Source organism: Pygocentrus nattereri, chromosome 21 (genome assembly GCF_015220715.1).
Source record: "Pygocentrus nattereri isolate fPygNat1 chromosome 21, fPygNat1.pri, whole genome shotgun sequence".
Lineage (NCBI taxonomy): Eukaryota > Metazoa > Chordata > Actinopteri > Characiformes > Serrasalmidae > Pygocentrus > Pygocentrus nattereri.
In genome coordinates, this window is record NC_051231.1 from 11596719 (window position 1) to 11615425 (window position 18707).

General features: G+C 38.9%; 2 protein-coding genes across 4 annotated transcripts in view; one reads left to right on the forward strand and one right to left on the reverse strand.

The window, feature by feature from the left end:
* mkrn2 (makorin, ring finger protein, 2) lies at positions 1 to 10252 on the reverse strand. Its single transcript, XM_017704779.2, has 8 exons — positions 10119 to 10252; positions 7860 to 7988; positions 7561 to 7712; positions 6779 to 7092; positions 6331 to 6545; positions 4484 to 4594; positions 3023 to 3167; positions 1 to 901 (listed from the first exon to the last, which is right to left on the reverse strand). The coding sequence occupies exons 1-8, from the start codon at positions 10142 to 10144 to the stop codon at positions 752 to 754; spliced, it is 1242 nt and encodes a 413-aa protein (XP_017560268.1). The 5' UTR covers positions 10145 to 10252; the 3' UTR covers positions 1 to 751.
* mkrn2os.1 (MKRN2 opposite strand, tandem duplicate 1) overlaps positions 9642 to 18707 on the forward strand; it is an 11403-nt gene continuing 2337 nt past the window's right edge. The window contains exons 1-5 of one of the 3 annotated variants that reach the window (XM_037532413.1): positions 9642 to 9859; positions 12693 to 13180; positions 13919 to 13965; positions 15514 to 15676; positions 16771 to 16989. In XM_037532413.1, coding sequence (XP_037388310.1) covers positions 12915 to 13180; positions 13919 to 13965; positions 15514 to 15676; positions 16771 to 16978 — 684 coding nt within the window. In that variant the 5' untranslated portion in view covers positions 9642 to 9859; positions 12693 to 12914 and the 3' untranslated portion in view covers positions 16979 to 16989. Of the gene's footprint in view, positions 9860 to 12150; positions 13181 to 13918; positions 13966 to 15513; positions 15677 to 16770; positions 16990 to 18707 lie in introns of those variants that run through there. The other 2 variants (XM_017704780.2, XM_017704781.2) reach the window with 2 other exon arrangements.

Here is an 18707-nt window from a genome sequence, read left to right on the forward strand (position 1 = left end):
TTTAGCACTCAAACAGCTGAATCACTGCTATTTTATTACAATCTCACCAGCTTCACTCAACAAGACAATTCATAGAACAGAACAATATGAGCCTCATCAGGTACCTTCAGTTCAAGCGTACACTAGATGGGATAAAGTTCAGTATTACTATTCCTGTTGTGTTCAGGAGGATGTAATTATATCTAAGCAGTCCTAAAAACATTTACCGAAGTAATAGGTAAGGAATGAGCAGTTACAAGAAAATGGATTTTTTTTCCTCCAATATTGCATTTTCCCCCAAAAATAGTAGAGAAGTCGCCTCTTCGTAAACGGATCTAAGTGCAACAATTACAGTATATATGTTTTTTTTTTGTTTTTTTTTTTTTTAAATACACAATATTTCTCATACTCATACTTCACACACTACTTGAGTGCATTCATAATGTGCCAGTCCCTTTTTTTCATGTTTTCTTTGGACGCATTAAAAATCTTTTTAATCCGGCAAGATTCTAACACGTATCAGGAAAACATAGCAGCTTACAGAAACAATACAGGTGCCTTTAAATATTGTCATACTCATATACTATGTCATTCCACAAAAATGTACCACAGGTAAAAAGATTTTTTTTTATGAAAAACACCTCAAACCATAAACAGGGAAACTTTACCGGTGAGTACATTTTTATTGCCCAGATAATGTACACAGTTACCAAATATATGAAACCATGGTTTCCGAGGTCGGCCTACAGGTCTGGATCTGTGATGTGTGAAATCAGTGGGATGCTGAGGGTCCGCTGTCCTCTCCAGCTGCAGACAGCTGCATGAAGAGTTCTCCCAGTTCGTTGACTTCATCTTCGTACTGCGGAACCCCACGATGCTCACGCTCCTCAATGAAGTCCCACAGCCGGACAGAATTCAGGAACTTCAGGAGGGAAAAAGGAAAAAAAACTTATTACTTGAATAGATTTGATCAACCTTTATTTCAACACAGAAGTACTTCATTTTTCAATGAGCAAACTGATCAATGAAAAACAACATGCATTCTTCTGAATGTGCAGCACTGTGCAAAAGTCAAAGACCATTTTTAATTACAGATAAAATAGGACTAACCACCTAGTAACAGTAAAGTATTATTATTTTTTTTCCAGCTTTCTCCTCAATTTAGACATATCCAGTTCCACCCACTAGTTAGCTCTCCCTCAATCAAACGTTACCAACAGTGGTAGGAGGGTGAAGGCTAGCACAGGCTTCCTTCAACATCGTTTCAAACTCCTACTAATGCATCATCATAGGACAGCTGAACATGACTGGAGGAAAGCGCCAGTTCAGTTACGTTAGCTAACAGATACTTGCGCTAAACAGCGTTATGCTGAGTGATGGGGAGACACAATAATGTAATAAAAAACACAATAATGTAATAAAAACACAACATAAGGCAGACTACTGGTGCCCTCCTGCTTTAATGTGAACAGTTTTTGTTCTTTACAATTATAGCCCTTTAGACACAGGTCAACATGGACTGCTTCCCAAAGAAACGTGGACGTTTCACAAACCACTTAAAACAACAGCTTAAATTTAGTACAAGCTTCTCCAAAGCTTCCAAGCTGCCTGAGTGGGTGGCAGAACGGTCCCACTAATTATTCTAGGTAGGCCCTGGAGCTCAAGCATACAGCATCTCACTGACACTCCAAAAGGGATGCATGTCTGGTTAAAAAGCAGTGAGTTTGACCAAAACTCCATCAGTCATTCTAGGGTGAATGCAACACCTGAAGCCTGCCAACTTATTTTGGTTGGCTTAAGCCCTGGACACATGCGGAGCAAATCATGTCACAGGCATGTTGACAGATTATAAAAAGACTGGGCATCACCCACCATATGACTGTTTTTTGCAGATTTTTTGGGTGACTGAAATAACGGGGATCACGCACTAAATGACTAGATATCACACACTACTCGACTTTTAAGCTGCTGCTGAACCGAACGAAACTTCCTGAACTCCCATATAAACAAAGGTGGAGCTGCTGCTGCCGTTTGTGCTGTTACGGTAAAGAAATAGCTGGTAAACATGTATAAGGGCTCATGGTTTTAAAAATGTGATCAGTGTGATTTTATTTTTTTTTTTTTAAGTTTTAAATGCTCGTGCCTTAAACTCATTAAAAAAAGCTTCACTCCACATGTGAGTGACTTTTCTGCCCTTCTTTACTTGCTGTGTTTTCTTCTTTTGTGCTCTCAGTTTTCATTGGCTGTTGCAGGAGTCCATTCAAATTGATTCACTGACCAGTTTACACTAGATTTCGGGTTAAAAATATCATATAAGTTTGATAAAATCAGAGTCTGTGCCCCTCAAACACGACTCAAATCTCGCTCCAACTGATCCAAAAGTCTGCTGACTAGAGCCGACCAGCAAAGACTCAGCCAGACTGAGAATCAGGGCTAAAATTGGGGTGAAAGCTGTGTAGTGTAACCCTGGCTTAAAGAAGGGAGACGAAGATGTTTCCAAACTCAGTTATGTTATTAAGTCATGTGGAGAACCTTCTGCTGCGCCATTCCTGGGTTCAGGGGAGCCGGAGTGGGCTTGAGCAGAGCTTCATGCTCGAATGTCAAGAAAGCCTCTGTCAGGAATTGCACCAATCATAAAACCTTACTACACTGTGTCTACACAACTGCATTAAACCTAGATTAAACCTTGTTTAGGGCCAATGACGAGCGCAGAATTTGATGCATACTGTTAGATACTTCTGTCTTTAGAATATGATAAAATAAGCTTTATTTTATAGACTTAATCAAATCCATCTTCTGGTTTTGTACGTAGAAACATAGAAACCTACTAATCGTTAACAGATGTGAGCTGTTACTTACAATCTGTGCTCACCAGAATGCTAGTTATCTGTGATAACAGCACAGCTAGATTGTTTCCCAAACAATTAGACTGTACCATCGGAATGAACTGTTGTATAAAGTCATCTAGCATGTAGTTAGTAAGACAGTATGTAGGCATTAGCAATAGCATGTTGTTCTGTGGTGCAGTAAAGCAGAAAATTACCCGAACATTTCCCTCTGAGCTGAGTTGCTTTCGAGGTTTGTCTGGTTCAGCTCTTGTCCCATCAGGGTAGGCATGCATGTAGAAACACTTCCCTCCAAATGGACACGTTCCCCTCCCCTGGTCAAAGTACTTGCAGGGTTTCTTGCTGCAAAACACAAAGTTTATTCCAAGCATGCATTGCACCTGTAGTATATGACCCTCTTAAGCCAATAAAGAAACATTTTCCAATGATATGCTACCATTTTAAAACCACGTTCACTCTAAAGGCATGCAAACCAGGACTCTGGACTGTCATTAACAGTATCAAGGGAATAATTGAATGTAACTGATTCATTGCAGGGATCATGTACAATGTGAATAAAAGACAAGGAAACTATGGCCCAATCCCATTTTACTCCTTGCCTATACCACTTTGCCCTTACCCCTCCATTCTGTGTGTTCATGTCTAGTGGTTGGGTGTTCTGATTCTTGTTGAGATAGAGGGGTAAGGTGAGGTTAAGTTGAAGGCTACATGTCCCTTAAAACGGAGGTTTTTCAGAGGAACAATCCAAACAGAGTGTTATGAGAAAAAAAGAAAAACCAGCAAGATGGCTGCGCAAGTGACCCACAAATGTGAGTATTTTCTTTGTTAAAAAATGATGATAACCACTGTATTAAATTAATTTCATGTTATTTCAAACTATTATGGTCCTTTTCTTCACAATAAGCATAAAAATCACTAGTAGTACGCTGATGTCTCAGTACCTAGCCAGCTATAAGCTGTAAGTTTTATAACACCAAAAAATTAGGGGTGGGCGATAATAAGTAGTTGTTATGTCCCTCTTTGAAGGCATATGATTCCCTAAATTTAACTACAGACCAGTAGCGAGGTTGCTGAACTTCCCTCCTGCTATCACTGCAGAGTAGCAAGGTTAACTACAGAGCACTGCTAGTAGCCTGTTAATTAATGTTAATTTTATATATATATATATATATATTTTTTTTTTGGGACAGTGCCATTACACAGGGGAAGATTTCAACCACTACATCTTATAAATGTAAGGGGCAAGGTGATACTTGAAAACAAGGGGCAGGGGTAAAAATATGAAATAGGATTAGGCCTAAATGATATGCTTTGATGCTGACATCAGGTTCCTAAACAAAGCAGACTTTGAGTTATTTCGAGCTTCAGCTGGATCAAAAGCAGTTCACAAACTGCACTGTGGGGAAGCCTATGGCAGACTTCTAAAGGAGAACTGGTGGTTGACCTTTGGGTTTCTATTTAAGTGGGCGGATAATAACCATGTCACTTTTACCTCACTGCACAAGGGTGTAACTAAACAAGACCACTAAGAACTATCTCCATTTTAAACATTATTTACTGCTTTCTCAGGCTGGAGCCTTTTACACTGCAAATTTGCTGTCACCATAATCTTCATGATAAATACCAGAAGAAGCTTACGTTGGCAATTTGCTTCTTACCTGACTCCAGATTTGAACTCCTCAATGAGACGGTTCTTCTCCTCTTGATCTTCCACCCAGTAGATACTGGGAATAACAAACTCTGACACCACTCGGCATTCTGGACAAGACCTGCAACACAAAGCACTGTTTTAAAGAAGCTACCCCAAAAAAAGCAAATAAAGCAATAAGCCATGAAAGGCCATGCATTACAGTGAACGTATAGTGAATTTAAGGGGTACTGTTAAGTGATACTTCCTACAAACGGGGAAACTCCACCTCTGCGTTTAACCCATCCATAAAGTGAAACATCACATACACACTAGTGAACACACACACACACTAGGGGGCAGTGAGCACACTTGCCCAGAGCACACTATCCATGGCACCCGGGGAGCAACTGGGCGTTAGGTGTCTTGCTCAAAGACACCTCAGTCCTGGACTGTCGGCACTGGGGACTGAACCGGCAACCTTCCGGTCACAGGGCTAGTTCCCTAACCTCCAGCCCACAACTGCCCCAGAAATACTAGAACTACACTAGAAATACTCTTATGGTGCCACACCATATCTTGCACTTAGCTTATGTCCCACCTGCATTTAGTTTGTACTTTGAAGGCACTAAAAAAAGTACAGTTCACAAATGGCTACCAAATTTAGTTTCATCATTCATGAAATTTTTTAAATCCATCCCTTTCAGGTACCTTCAACTACTTGTGCTCTTCAAAATGCTGCATTTCAGCACCAAATTTGCGCTTATATACAGTTGTGCGCCAAGTTTCAACACCCTGGTTAAAATGCAGTTTTTTTGATCTTCTAAATAAAATTCTTAAATAATAAGTTAAATGTGGAATATGCCAATTGTAGCACATAATTACTATTTATTGGATGAGTTTGACACATCATAAAAAAATGAAACATTAAATATGCCTTTTGCACAGGCCACATTTATGTTTTATTTTTTCCCCCAATACATTAATTTCTGCAAATTAACAGTAACTGTGCATTAAGTTGTGCAGGAATGTGTTCTCTGTAGAGGGTGTGCTAAAATATTTACACTTACAAGATCAACAAATCATCTAATTTGCCCAGTGGTGTTCAAACATTTTGCATGTTACTGTAGATTAGGTTTCTTCACAGGAGAGTGTTACTGACTGGCTGCACGAAGAGAAACAGTAGTTCTTTTCTTCACATAGCTGAAGCTACTGAAATAGGAAGGTGATCAGTATCTATATAATATGTATTGGAAATTTATTTTGTGTAATGATTATGCACAATGGGCATTAGACCTAGTATGTCATTTTCACTTGGCTAAGCATTTTATATAAAACAACATAACTGCCCATGTTCAATGGTCTGTAAGTGTTATTATAATAACAGTATGTCTCAATTACTGAATCAACTGGCTGATATAAATTCAGTGACTAATCTTATTTCTATCTTTGGACAAAATTAGTTTTCAAATGGAGGTGGAGGGATTAAGCCATTATTTCGTTTACCAAAACCATCTTCTATGCTGTAATATGTGAACGCAATGCGTTATTAGCAGCGCCAATAGCTTAAGAATTCATAGCCAATAGCCTACTTTCTGTCTAAAATCAATTGATTTTGCATGTTCTGATTTGTTTCATAGAAGGTAAAAGGCACGGGACTCTCTACTGAAGCAGGAGCTTGCAGTCGGCAAAACTGGCTCACATGGTACATTCAGACAGGACAAAATTTATTGAGAAACGGAAGTACAAATTACCCCAGCTCCAAACGTAAAACTAATCCTGTTCGAATAGGGGTTTAGTGTTTTCTTCGTATTTTTTGATTATCTATTATTTTTTTTGGTAGTATATAATTTTTTTCAGACAGGCCAGTCAACTCACTTGATGATCTTGTTCTCAAACTGCTTAGCGCAGCGCCACTGCCGGATACAGCTCAGACAGTAAGTATGGCAGCAGCTGGACAGGATGCCAAAGCGCCGCTCGGACGGAGACGCCTTCTCATACACCACCTCCATGCAGATGCTGCACACCTTGTCCTGGCTATGCTGCACTGCAAAGGCCTTTTCCATGTCCATCTCAAAGGCCATCATACACATCTGCAGAGGAAGAAGCTCAGGCTGAGATGATCTTCTCTACTACAGATACAGACAATCTTAATACAGCTCAATTTTCACCTTAAAAGTAAAGTATTTCTATATATTATCACTCATCACTATCAGCCCAGAAATTCTGTGCACGTCTATAACTAACCTGACAAAGTAAAGAAGAAAGAGAGATTTGTCTTCCTTTTCTTCCATTACTGTAGATTTAAAGATATATTTTTACTCACCTTCTCATGTGCTGCCCTCTGCTCTGGGTCATGAGGATGTAAAACCTGCAACCTGCAAATCTCACACATGTCGCCGTGGAGATACGGGCAAGTGTTGCCATAGTGACACTGACCAGCAGCAGCATAAGGGCAGAGCTGTGGCTGGTGGGGTACATCAGGGTAAGGGCTGGCTGTGGCTGAACTCTCCAGACCTGTACGGATGGCATCCAGGTAGGTGTGAGGTTTGGCCTGAGAGCTGTCTCTGTAGTCCCAGCAATCCAGAACCTCTGCACTTTCTCCACTGTAAGGCTGGCCTCTACTATCACTGGCTAAAGCTAGAAGCAGAGAGTAGAATTAGAGGAATACAGAAGAAATTGGAAAAGGAAGACGCAATGATTCAGTCTGCTTCTGTCTAGGGCTGTACAATATATTGTTTGTTATTTGTGTTATCTGCCTTTTGATATGCTATGCACTGATATTGCAGAAGCCTGGAAATGAGCCTGTATACAATCACTGAATAATTTACTGTGAGCTGTGAACATCCTGACCAATCACAGATGGATATGGGAGTTTTAATGAATACGGCTTTCACATTTAATATAACACCGGTCAGGCTTTAACCACATGACAACAATGGTTCACAAATGTATTAACATTACAAGGTGTATCACAATGTGTAGCAATATAACTGCAATACTTGGTGAACAGAACTGCCTAAACTCTAAATGCACCACTTTCACTACTAGAGTAGTAATTAGCTACAACAATTTGTGACTTACTCCTACAATATTCTTCTGCCATACCTCTGTCTCTCAGCACTATCGCTTTCTTAGTATTTCTGCCTGTACTTGGTGGAGGCCCTGGTCCTGGGACAGATGCTCCCGCACTACTGACTCGGTTTGTATGTTCCACAGGTGGTCCACCTCCCCGTCCACCAGGTTTGATGTGGTCGTATCTAAAAATACATACAAAATACAAAAGTTACTGAAATACTGAAAGTTTATAATAATAAAATTACACCTGTGTCCCATATAGGAACTTTCTGCAATATGGTTTAAGTACATATGCAAGATATCAACACTTTAAAAACTGGTATTCCTACCTGCAACGGTCGCCGTACGCACACATGCCTCTCTGGTAAAATTTACAGATTGTTGAGGGTTTGCTGGTTGCCAGATCATGTGAGAACATGCATCTGTTCCCCTCTCGACAAACGCCATGAATAAAATATCTGCACAGATGGGGGGAAAAAGAAATATGTCAGAAATACATACCTAACCAGCTCTTATTCCACTGATACCCCCTGCTCTCAGTCAGCCAGATGTGCCCACACTACATAACAGCTGTTACCTACAGGCTGAGTGATTTCTTTAATGTCTTGCCCTGAGAGAGCTGGCCACTAAAACCCACAAATCTGGACTGCTTGCTGTGCAGCAAAACCTTTTTAGTATTGGAACATTCTTGCTCTCCAATACTAAAACATTGATGCATTTTTAAAAACACAACCAATCACAAATTTGAGTTGGGATAAGGGCTGGCTGTCATCGAACTGGTTCTAAATTTGTGATGTTTTGGTCAGTCCAAAATGCCTTGTCATAAGGCTGAAAAATTAATCAAGTTTAGATCAAAAACACAATGTGAAACAATCTGTGCAATTTTCAAACTGCAATTTAATCTAAAAACACAGAGCGTGAGAACTGTAGACAAGTTAGAGTAATCAGAAGAAACCAAACATCTGTTTGTTGTGACATCACAACCACATCAAACAGCTAGTCTAGTGTGCTATGTTTAGCATTCAAGACATAAGCCAGATAAAGTGGATGTTCTGCTCTTAATGGCCAAAAACAAAGGCCTGGTCTTTTGGGGAAAGTTTACCAATTTGAACTACAGGTCACAATTAGGGTCAGAAAAATAGATATTTTTCCCCAAATTGCAATGCCCTACCTAAGAGAATCGCATTATTTTAATTACAATTATTATTATTCTTGTTATTATTCAGTTTACTGTGGGGAATTAAATGCTCCATCACTACAAACATGTAGTTGTGGAAAATGCTGTGTCCATATCTATCTATCTCTCTATCTCACTCTCTCTCTCTCTCTCTCTCTCTGAACACAGCAGCCAAACAAATGTCCTCCTGTAAAGTGCTGTGCAATACTGATGAAATTCAATAACCTAATATTTTCCAAATATATCACAGTACCAGATGATGCTTAAATCTGCATTAATAAAGTTCATAAGCTCACACTTCCTAAGTGCTGCTATTCTGTACTAAATTAATGTCTAATAAACCTTATATACCCTTAAAAAGTATTTAATAAAGGGCTATATATATACAGAACCATGCTTGAATGCTTAAGTGTTTTTTTCACAATGACTGAGTGCCTACCGTACATGGTTCTTTAAAAAAACCTTTGGTAAGAGTGTAGGCTGTTCTCATTGGACGGTTCTGTTCTGTTCTGTTTATTCTCTAAAATGACACCAAAGGGAATGTTACACTGTACTATGAACATTACTCGGATACAAATCATACATACAGAAAGAAAATGTACTATTTATTTCAAGTGACTTTGTAAGCATTTTGAAGTGTTCTTTCAAAACAACCTTAAGTACGCAGTAAAACAATGACATACACACTGCAGTGAACGACCAGATCCTGGATCTCACAAAATAGAATTAAAAAGCAAAACAAACCACGTTGGAAACATATTTTGGATATAAACGAATCTATCAAACGTATCGATAAAACTGAAAAGCAATATATGTCAGTATTACCAGTATATCGCCCAGCACTACCACAGTATCACTAGCAGTATCAACGAATCGCTCATATTTATGCTTACCTGCGACAAATCTCTCAATGTTTCGTATTTAACGCTAAGTCGTTTGATTTTTCTGGGATAAAGTGTCGTATATGAGGCTGAAATTGGCTTCCTATTCGCCAGCTTCTTGTTCGAATTTTCCCGTTCCACCTTAAACTGTTCAGTAATTACAATCTGGCGCCTCAGGAGCCAGAATGTAACTGCATGACCATTTAAGATGAAACGGGAAATTTTGAACAAGAAGCTGGCGAAGAAGAAACCGCCTTCAGTTTGGTCGATAGTAGGTACACTACTTTAGCATTTAACCTTAGTGTTTTGGGCTGAAATCGAGAGTCGAGTGGGAAAACTGTAACTTTATGAGGACGCCTGTTAAAGAAAACAGTTCAGTCACGTTAAACGCAGCGAGCTGAGCTAGCCGGCTAGCTAACACCGCACCATTTTGTAAAGCGTCAAAGTCAACGGTGACATTCTCACAAACGTGTACGGCTCGTCTACCCTTTGTGCGCTATATCGCCAGTATGTACATCCAGCTGTTTTACCTGCAGGTGACTTGCTTTGTAGACATTTCTCAATCCACATATGCGCAATTTATATTTTTATTCCCGGCCCCCCTTTTCATTTATGTGCAGCACTCAGCTCTTTCCCACCATACACCAGCCAACACGGAGTCATTGGTTCCGCGCTGCAGGTGTTTCCGACATAACATACAACAAAAAGTTACCGCGATATTCAACACGCACGATATTGTTACCGTGGACACTTTGAAATATCGTCTCTGCAATTTAGTCAAACAAGTTGCACTTTCACCAGAGGTTTCATTTGGCTAAGGATGCTGGTTTTATGTGGGGTATTTTGGTAAGGTTGCCAGTTTGGTGATGTCAGTTCATTGTGCAGCATTGTTGGCTCCTTAATGAGTGTGTTTATATGCACTTATTAATCTGATCTCTCATGTAACAGCAATTTATTATCCTAATTTTATTTGATTTAATGATTAATTGCTTCTCTTTTAAAATATAATGTTTGATATTGTTTAAATTCCCATTCCCCTTGCTTTGTGCCTAAATTGTGCCTAAATTATCTTTGTATTTTCTTAATTTGTATAATACATTGAATGATTGCAGTGTAGGAAAATGCTATATAAAAAACTTGACTTGCCTTATCTTGCCTGATAACTACAGAAAATCACATTTTGTCAGTGCCTGGCAGTCGTGGGCTGGAGGTTAGGGAAGTGGCCCTGTGACCGGAAGGTTCGATCCCCAGTGCCGACAGCCCATGACTGAGGTGTCCTTGAGCAAGACACCTAACCCCCAATTGCTCCCCGGGTGCCGTGGATAGGGCTGCCCACCACTCTGGGCAAGTGTGCTCACTGCCCCCTAATGTGTGTGTGTGTGTGTGTGTTCACTAGTGTGTATGTGGTGTTTCACTTCACGGATGGGTTAAATGCAGAGGTGGAATTTCCCCGTTTGTGGGATTAAAAAAGTATCACTTAACTTACCTTGTTCAACTTGTTTACATGCACTTGGATAATTAGATAACAGGGTAAGTCTGAGTCTTTATGAGTCAGACAATAATCAAATTTCTGCTTTGAAACCATCCAGTTAACTTACAGAAGAAGGTGTGATGTAAATGGAACGTAAACTCAAACTTCATGCCGTAATATGCATTATCTAGAAGATGAAGAACATTTGCACTCTTCATTTCATCAAGCACATATTTGGTTTCTGCATCGCTCCAAAAGTGTTTGTTGGTGTCTCGTGGGAGCTGTGCGGTGTCCGTTTTTTGCATGTGCAGACGGAGAAAAACCTGTCACTGGTGTATTGAATTCCACTAAATGTCAGGAGATTTTAGTCCAAATGCTGCCTGCTCTTACCAAAAGGCTTGTGTGTCTACCATGAAGCAGAGAGCTGGTGCTGACCTTCTTGCTTCATAATGGGGTTAAGGAAGGTACCAATATTTTTAAAACCTACATTTTAAAGGAAAAAAGTGTTACTAAAGAAAACTTTTTTGCTCCCAGAACACTATGTAAAAATAAAATTATGTGGCTTATGCCCAAAATATCACTTACTGCATTTATTTAATACATTGATTTTAGCTCATTTTCATTAAGGGTGCCGATAATTCTGGAGATGACTGTATATGATCTTATACATGTAGTGGTTTTGCTCCTACAAGATCGTAATAAATATTAACCATGATAAAAGTTTAGGTAATTATCATGATACTACATTTTAGTATTGCAGATCAACATTAACAACAGGCCAGTGAACATTTTATAACAAGGTTCCAAAGAGCTTTTCGGTCCTATTAGATCATACGAATGTAACCGTGTAGGTAATAAACTGTAATAGACAGTAATAAACAGAGAGATAAGCACTGACCCTGCGCCAGTTTCTAACTAAACTGCAGCTTTTTGAGAAAGCGTTGTGCTTCCTCAACGCCCCCTGTCCTATGTCCTGCGCTAGGATTGGCTTGTTGCTCAAATTCAGACGCGATCCCGCCGCTAGTAGCCAATCGTAGCGCTGGAAGGCGGGACAATACAGGTTATTGATCCACGATTCCAGGTTTTTTGGAGTCGACTCCGACTCTCGACTCCTGCTGCTGAAATTAATGGAGTCGACTCTTCAACTCCAAAACCAAGACAGCTTCAGAGCCAGCGATTGCAGTAAATATTAAACCATACTAAACGTAGTTCACTTAGTTTTTGAGTAGCTGCAGATTGTAAATTAGTGATATTTCACATATTTTACATGATGAGCTCGAGGTTTGACGAGAATCTCAGAGTGATATACAGAGAAAAGCATTACTGTAGTCATAATTCGATAAAAATTAACTATTGTCAGTTAACTAGATTTAAAATTAAATAATAAACATTTTGCAGCTGAATGTTACCCTGTTCCCCTTTCCATGAAGATGAATTCCAGTTTCTTATTCGAATTTTCCGCTCCACCTCAAATGATGCAGCAGTTCCCTAAGTTAGCTAACGCTAACAAATAGCGTAGTTACATTCGCAAGGACATAGTTTAGTTGCATCACCATTTCAGGTCGAACTGAAAATGATTTACTGTTGTTTTGTTTTTGTTCCTTGTACAGTGTTAAATCCTTGTTTGTTGCAGCCCGAATCATGAAAATGAAGGGTGGAGAATGGTGTACTGTAGAAGCAGACAAGCTAAGCTACATGCTTTAGCTACAACTGAAAACAGATTCGAAGAGTCGACTCCAAACCTATCGACTCTCAGAGTCACAGGTCAAGAGTCGGCTCTGCCACCCAGACGTGCAGGAGTTGAAGAATCGACTCTTTTGGAATCGACTCCCCATAACGTATACAGGTGGGGAAAATGACAACAGCCTTTGACAAAACCGTGGTTACGTTCAGACACTGTGGGAAAGATATCTATACTTTTTCAGATCAAATCGCCACCTTATCCTCACTGTGCCTACAGAATCAAGCTTGTGCTCGAAAACATCAGTGTCCTGTTTGTCAGGAACCTCTCGTACTTGGACTTTTAGACGCACCTGTGGCTCTTCCATGTCCGTTTACGAACGGACACAGAGCTCCGTGCTCATTTCTCATAGGAGCGAACGACGGACCGTCATTTCTAAGGTAAGTTTAAAGGGGAATTCCACCGACTTTTCAAAATGTGTTCATAATTAAACGGTTAAGATGTAAAAAACAAAACAAAGACAACAACACCGCCCCCCCCCCCGCCCCCGAAAAACCCAAAGTCATTCAGAGTGGTTTGGTGTGAAATGCTCTGTTCTAGAGAAACTTAATCAGAACTGTTCACAGTGGTTGTAATAGGAACCAGACGTCCCCTTCTAAAAGCTCCCTCTCAGAAAGTTATTACATGAAATGGATAGAGTGATATAGGCTGCCTGATGTCTGAGACATTGTTTGAGTTAAGAATTTGCCCTAAAATGTGTATTTTTGAAAGCTGTTCATGGCAGATCTGTGCATGTAGGGTGTTATGAGGCAAAATAGTACCGTTTATTCAGATTCTCCCTTATTTTACTATCATCAACATTGCATATAAATACTCAGAAAATACAGTATGTGTAGGTTTTGATATGTATGTGTGTGGTGGTTTTTGGTAAATAAAATGGTTATATTTGTGTTGTAGTCATGGTGACCCCTGGTTTCTATCACCACCACTGTAAAGACATCCCTGTAAGTCGCTCTGCAATGAATCATTTCACAACAAACCACTTTGACTGACTTTGTTTACATCTCACTGAACTAGGCAAAAAAGTGTAAGTGTAATTCCTTATTAAAGAAGACTCTATTCAAGAACTGCTAGTAAACTGTACACTATTTACACCTCTAACATTTTTTCCTCTTAAGAGAAGGCCATGACACAGAGTTGCATGTTGGAGTCTCAAACTCTAAAGGTAGGTGAACTTGCTTGTCTTTTTGCTCCTCAGCTTACGGCAGTGTTAGAAATGGTGGGATCACCATTTTTGGACAAATAAAAAAGAAAATGTTGTAAATGTATGAAATGATTCTATTAAAAAGCCCATATAATGCATTTTCTTATATTTTGTCCTTTTCTTTCATCTCCACTTCTGTTTGTATGGCTTTTATGCACCAGTTGACAGTTAACAAATGTCTTAAGATTGGTATATGTAAATGAGCTGTGTTCTGATTGGCTGTCCTGTATTGCGCCTCATTTAAAAAGCACTCAGAGTGGATGTAACTAAGCTGCTGTAGGCTGAAGAAGCATATATATGTAAAGTGGTTGTTTTCCATGCACCACAAAAACAGTACATTCAGAATGGGCTGTTTTTGCAGCTTAGTTTCCATATATGGACTATAAACTGGGGGAACAGTACTTTTAAAAACTTTAGCCATGTTTACATACTACTTCAAACTAATTTATTTCAATAAGATGGAGGAAATTTTGGTTCTCCAAGGTAAGAGCCATTAAGATGCTCTTGCTTAACAGAAAAAAAATGTTAGTGGCAATCTTACAATTACAATCTTAAAAATAAACAAATATTAAATAAAACCTCAAAGAAATCTTTAACAATGTTCTGGTGCCTGGCTTAATATGTACACTGATTGAGCACTTGATTAAGAATACCTGTACACCTGCTTATTCATGCAGTTATCTAATCAAATCCTGAGGAGGACGGGCTACAACAGCAGAACATTACATTGGGTTCCACTTCTGTGAGCTAAGAACAGAAAGCTGAGGCTCCAGTTCACCAAAACTGGATAGTTGAAGACTGGAAAAATGTAGCCTGGTCTGATGAATCTTAATGAATCTGAGGCACACAGATGGTAAGATCAGAATTTGGTGCCAACATCATGAATCTACAAATTCAACCAGCCCTGTGTCAGCAGTCCAGGCTGGTGGAGGTGGTGCAATGATGTGGGGAATGTTTTCTTGGCACATTTTGGTCCTATTAATACCAATCACTTGAATGCTTCAGCCTATTTGAGTATTGTTGCTGACCATGTGCATCCCTTAATGGCCAATATTTACCATCTTATAATGGCTACTTCCAGCATCATACTGCACCATATCATAGAGCATAGTGTTCTTCAGTGGCCTTCCCAGTCTTCGGACCCGAATCCAATAGACCACCTTTGGGTTGTGGTATAATAGGAGATTCACAGCATAAAAGTGTCTTGCATGATATCAACATGGACCAGAATTTTAAAGGAATTTTGTGGAATTCATGCCATGAAGAATTGAGACTGTTCTTAGAGCAAAGGGAGGCACTACCCACAATGAACTTAGTGTCCCTAATAAAGTGCTCAGTGAGTGTAAGTCTACATTGTATGAAGTTAAAATAGAATAAAATTATAGCAATTAATATTATATAACATTATATTATATAACACTTCTGTATTTGGACAGTTTGTTGTGCCAGTATTTTCATGCTAGTTTTTTTGTGTGGATGTTTTCTTATTACACAGTTTTGTATCCATAGGTTTAGTCTATAACTACACATTGTCAGGAGTCCAGAGGGACGAACATGGATGGGAACAGTGCATCTGTATACAGCTGGTTCCACCCTGGAGAGATTCCCTAATAGAGTCATGGGATAAAGAACTGCAACTGTTTTCATCACTTCCAATCTGGACTCCAGAGAGGTATGTGAATTACTAATACATAAGCAATGAGTGAAATATGAACTCTATCAACATGCACTTTTCTTGATTTGCATTTCAGATATATGCTCTTAAGAAGATGGTTCTTCAAAGGTTACCTTGTAAAGATAATGGTTCTGTATAGAGCCATGAACACTCAAAGAACTATTTGTGTGCCTAAAAAGTTCTTTGCATCTTCAGATTGATGGAGAATGTGTTGTATATTGTTCTAGATAGCACCTTTTTGAAAAGGGTTCTGCTGTTCTTATGCCATCAAGCTTGTAAAAACAGAAGAACCCTTTTTGGTGCTAAATAGAACCATCTACAGCACATTCTCCCATCAATCTAAAGAACCCTTTTTATGAGAACCCCATGAGAGGCACAAACGTGGTTCCTTGAGTGTTCATGGTTCGGGTATGGAACCATTATCTTTACCTTTGAAGAACCATCTTTTTTAAGCGTGTATTGTATGCTATGCTTATTAGTGCATTCAGCTACTTTAAGCTGCACCCATTGCTGCCAGACATTTATCTGCATGCACATCTTGTATCATCTTCATCGCCAAACATGAGTCTAAGGTCACCATGGCCAGTGCCAAGAGTGGGTTGAGGGGTATAAAGCAGTGTTCTCTGGAGCTCCATCCATCCATTGGGATGAGTTAGAATGACTGAGAACTAACCATCCAACATCAGTACCCAACCTCAGTAATACTCAATCAGATCCTTACAGCAATGTTCCAAGATCTAGTGTAAAGCCCCACCAGAAGAGTAGAGGTTCTTGCTGCATCAAAGGCAGAAAACTCACCATTAATACCCTGCATTTCTGAAGAAATTCTAGATAAACAGGTGTCTACAAACTTTTGGATATGTAATCTATATTGTAGAGTTTATTGTCAGTCTATATTGTCATGAATATACTATATTATTGTCAGACTATATTGTCAGTTTCATGTTTTTCTTGCACCTGAATCATACTATTAACTAATGATGAGCTCAGTCCGGTAGTTAGAGTTTGGAAATGCTGCATTGGAGCTTGTCTGTGATCGCTGAGATCAACGTCCAATGCAAAATGTTAATTCCAATGTTCTTACTTTACAGGTTTCATGAGGAGAGGGAGTTTGGATCTTGTTGTTATGGATTTGCCCTGACATTCATAAACTATATGCGATCACTGGACAGTAAAGACTCTCTTAGCAGAGATGAGTTCACCACTTCATCTGTTCTACCCAGAATGAAACGTGCCTCCATGTACATCAAGATGTATGAAGAAATACAGCAGCATGGCTTGTACATCGCTGACAAGTAAAATATCTTCAGGTTAGTCAATCCTTGAGGTAATCGTTCATGAAAAACCCAGAGACAAATCAATCGTCCAGCAGTTTGAGTTGTTGGATTGGATATATTTTTGTTATTTACCAGCTAATTCCAATGAGGAATCATTAAATGCGTTTACAATCTGAAAACTGCAGAAAATCTGACTTTGTCAGTAGTCAGATTAATGCGTTTTCATGCATTTGAGTAATCAGATAATGGGGAAACTCCAGGTCTACATGAGTCAGGCAGTAATCAGATTGCTGCTTTGCAACCAGCAAATAAATTCACAGAAGAAGACGTGACGTAAATGTAATGTAAAACTTTTTTTTAAACATTGCGCCACTTTACCTGAAAATATGAACATGCATCATCTGGAAGATGAAGAATATTTAAATCCATTTCATTTCAGCGATGATCCAAAAGTGTTTTGCTGCGTCTCGTGGCAGCACTACTTGCTTATTTCTGGTACCGGCGTCTGTTCTCTTGTATACACAGACTGAGAAATCCAAAAGAAATCGGAGTAAGAGTTTACATGCACTGAGAAATCTGATTACTGAGCTAACATCCAGCCTCTCTACCAGATTTCTTAATTGGATTTCTAGATCAGACTATAGTGTTTACATGACCATTTGAATAATTGGCAGAAAGCAGAAAGCTATTATGAATGGATTATTGAGTGCACATGAACACACTCATTGATTTAATGGAATCGAAGTTTGCAGTCAAATTTTTTATTATAAATTGACGAAGTAAATGTAGCTCATTAAAGATGATTTGAGGCTGAGTACTGGCTTAAATATCTATTACATATAAAGGGATAAGTAATGCTTCATTTACTGTCCTTTATTAATTATATGATATCACAAATACAGCAATAAACCATGTACTTTTGTTCATAGATGCAAATCATATTAAGGGTTATTTGATTAATATAGAGAATGAAAAGCTCAGTTAACTTTCAAGGGCCTAATGATTCTGATCTGGTTTCACAGTTTGTTTTCATGATGATTGGATGTACTTCGGTGAGGACATCTTTAAAAACGTTGCATATTTATTAGTGCATTATTATAACATGATGTAAGTGATGTGATTTAGGGGTCATAAAAGTGTGCCAACCCAAATATATTCAGAAACATTAAAGCACATGATTCATTATGACATTCACTAACAATTATAATGGATGTTGAACAATAACTATAATGAATATAAATATATACGCTGATCTTATACCATATATAAGATCCTTATATATGCTTACATATATACTGTGTGTGTGCATATGTGTGTGTGTGTGTGTGTGTGTATATGTATGCACACTTTCCAAAAGTTCAGTCTTAAGTTGGTTCAGTGATACTCAGGTTAGAAAGAAACACCTGTGGATTTTTTACACAGCAAGAGTGGAGCTTGATTTTCTCCTCTCTCTGAAAGATGAAGCCTTTAAATGCTGTTTATCTTAGGCAGTTTTGGTATCTACCAGATCTTCCAGGCGCTCATTAGGAGCCCCATTTTTCTATATTTGACTGTATTTTGACTTTTTTTGATTGTCTCCTGATAAATTAATAACTTGTGCTTTTGAATAAAAATTGAACAAATGAAGAGTTGTCTCTTCAATACTGTATGATGCAGTGTGGCTATATGGCTGTATCTGTATGTGTGAACGCATATTCTGACTCTTCAATATGGAGGCAGAAATTGTGCTTCTTGTCATACTAATTTACAAT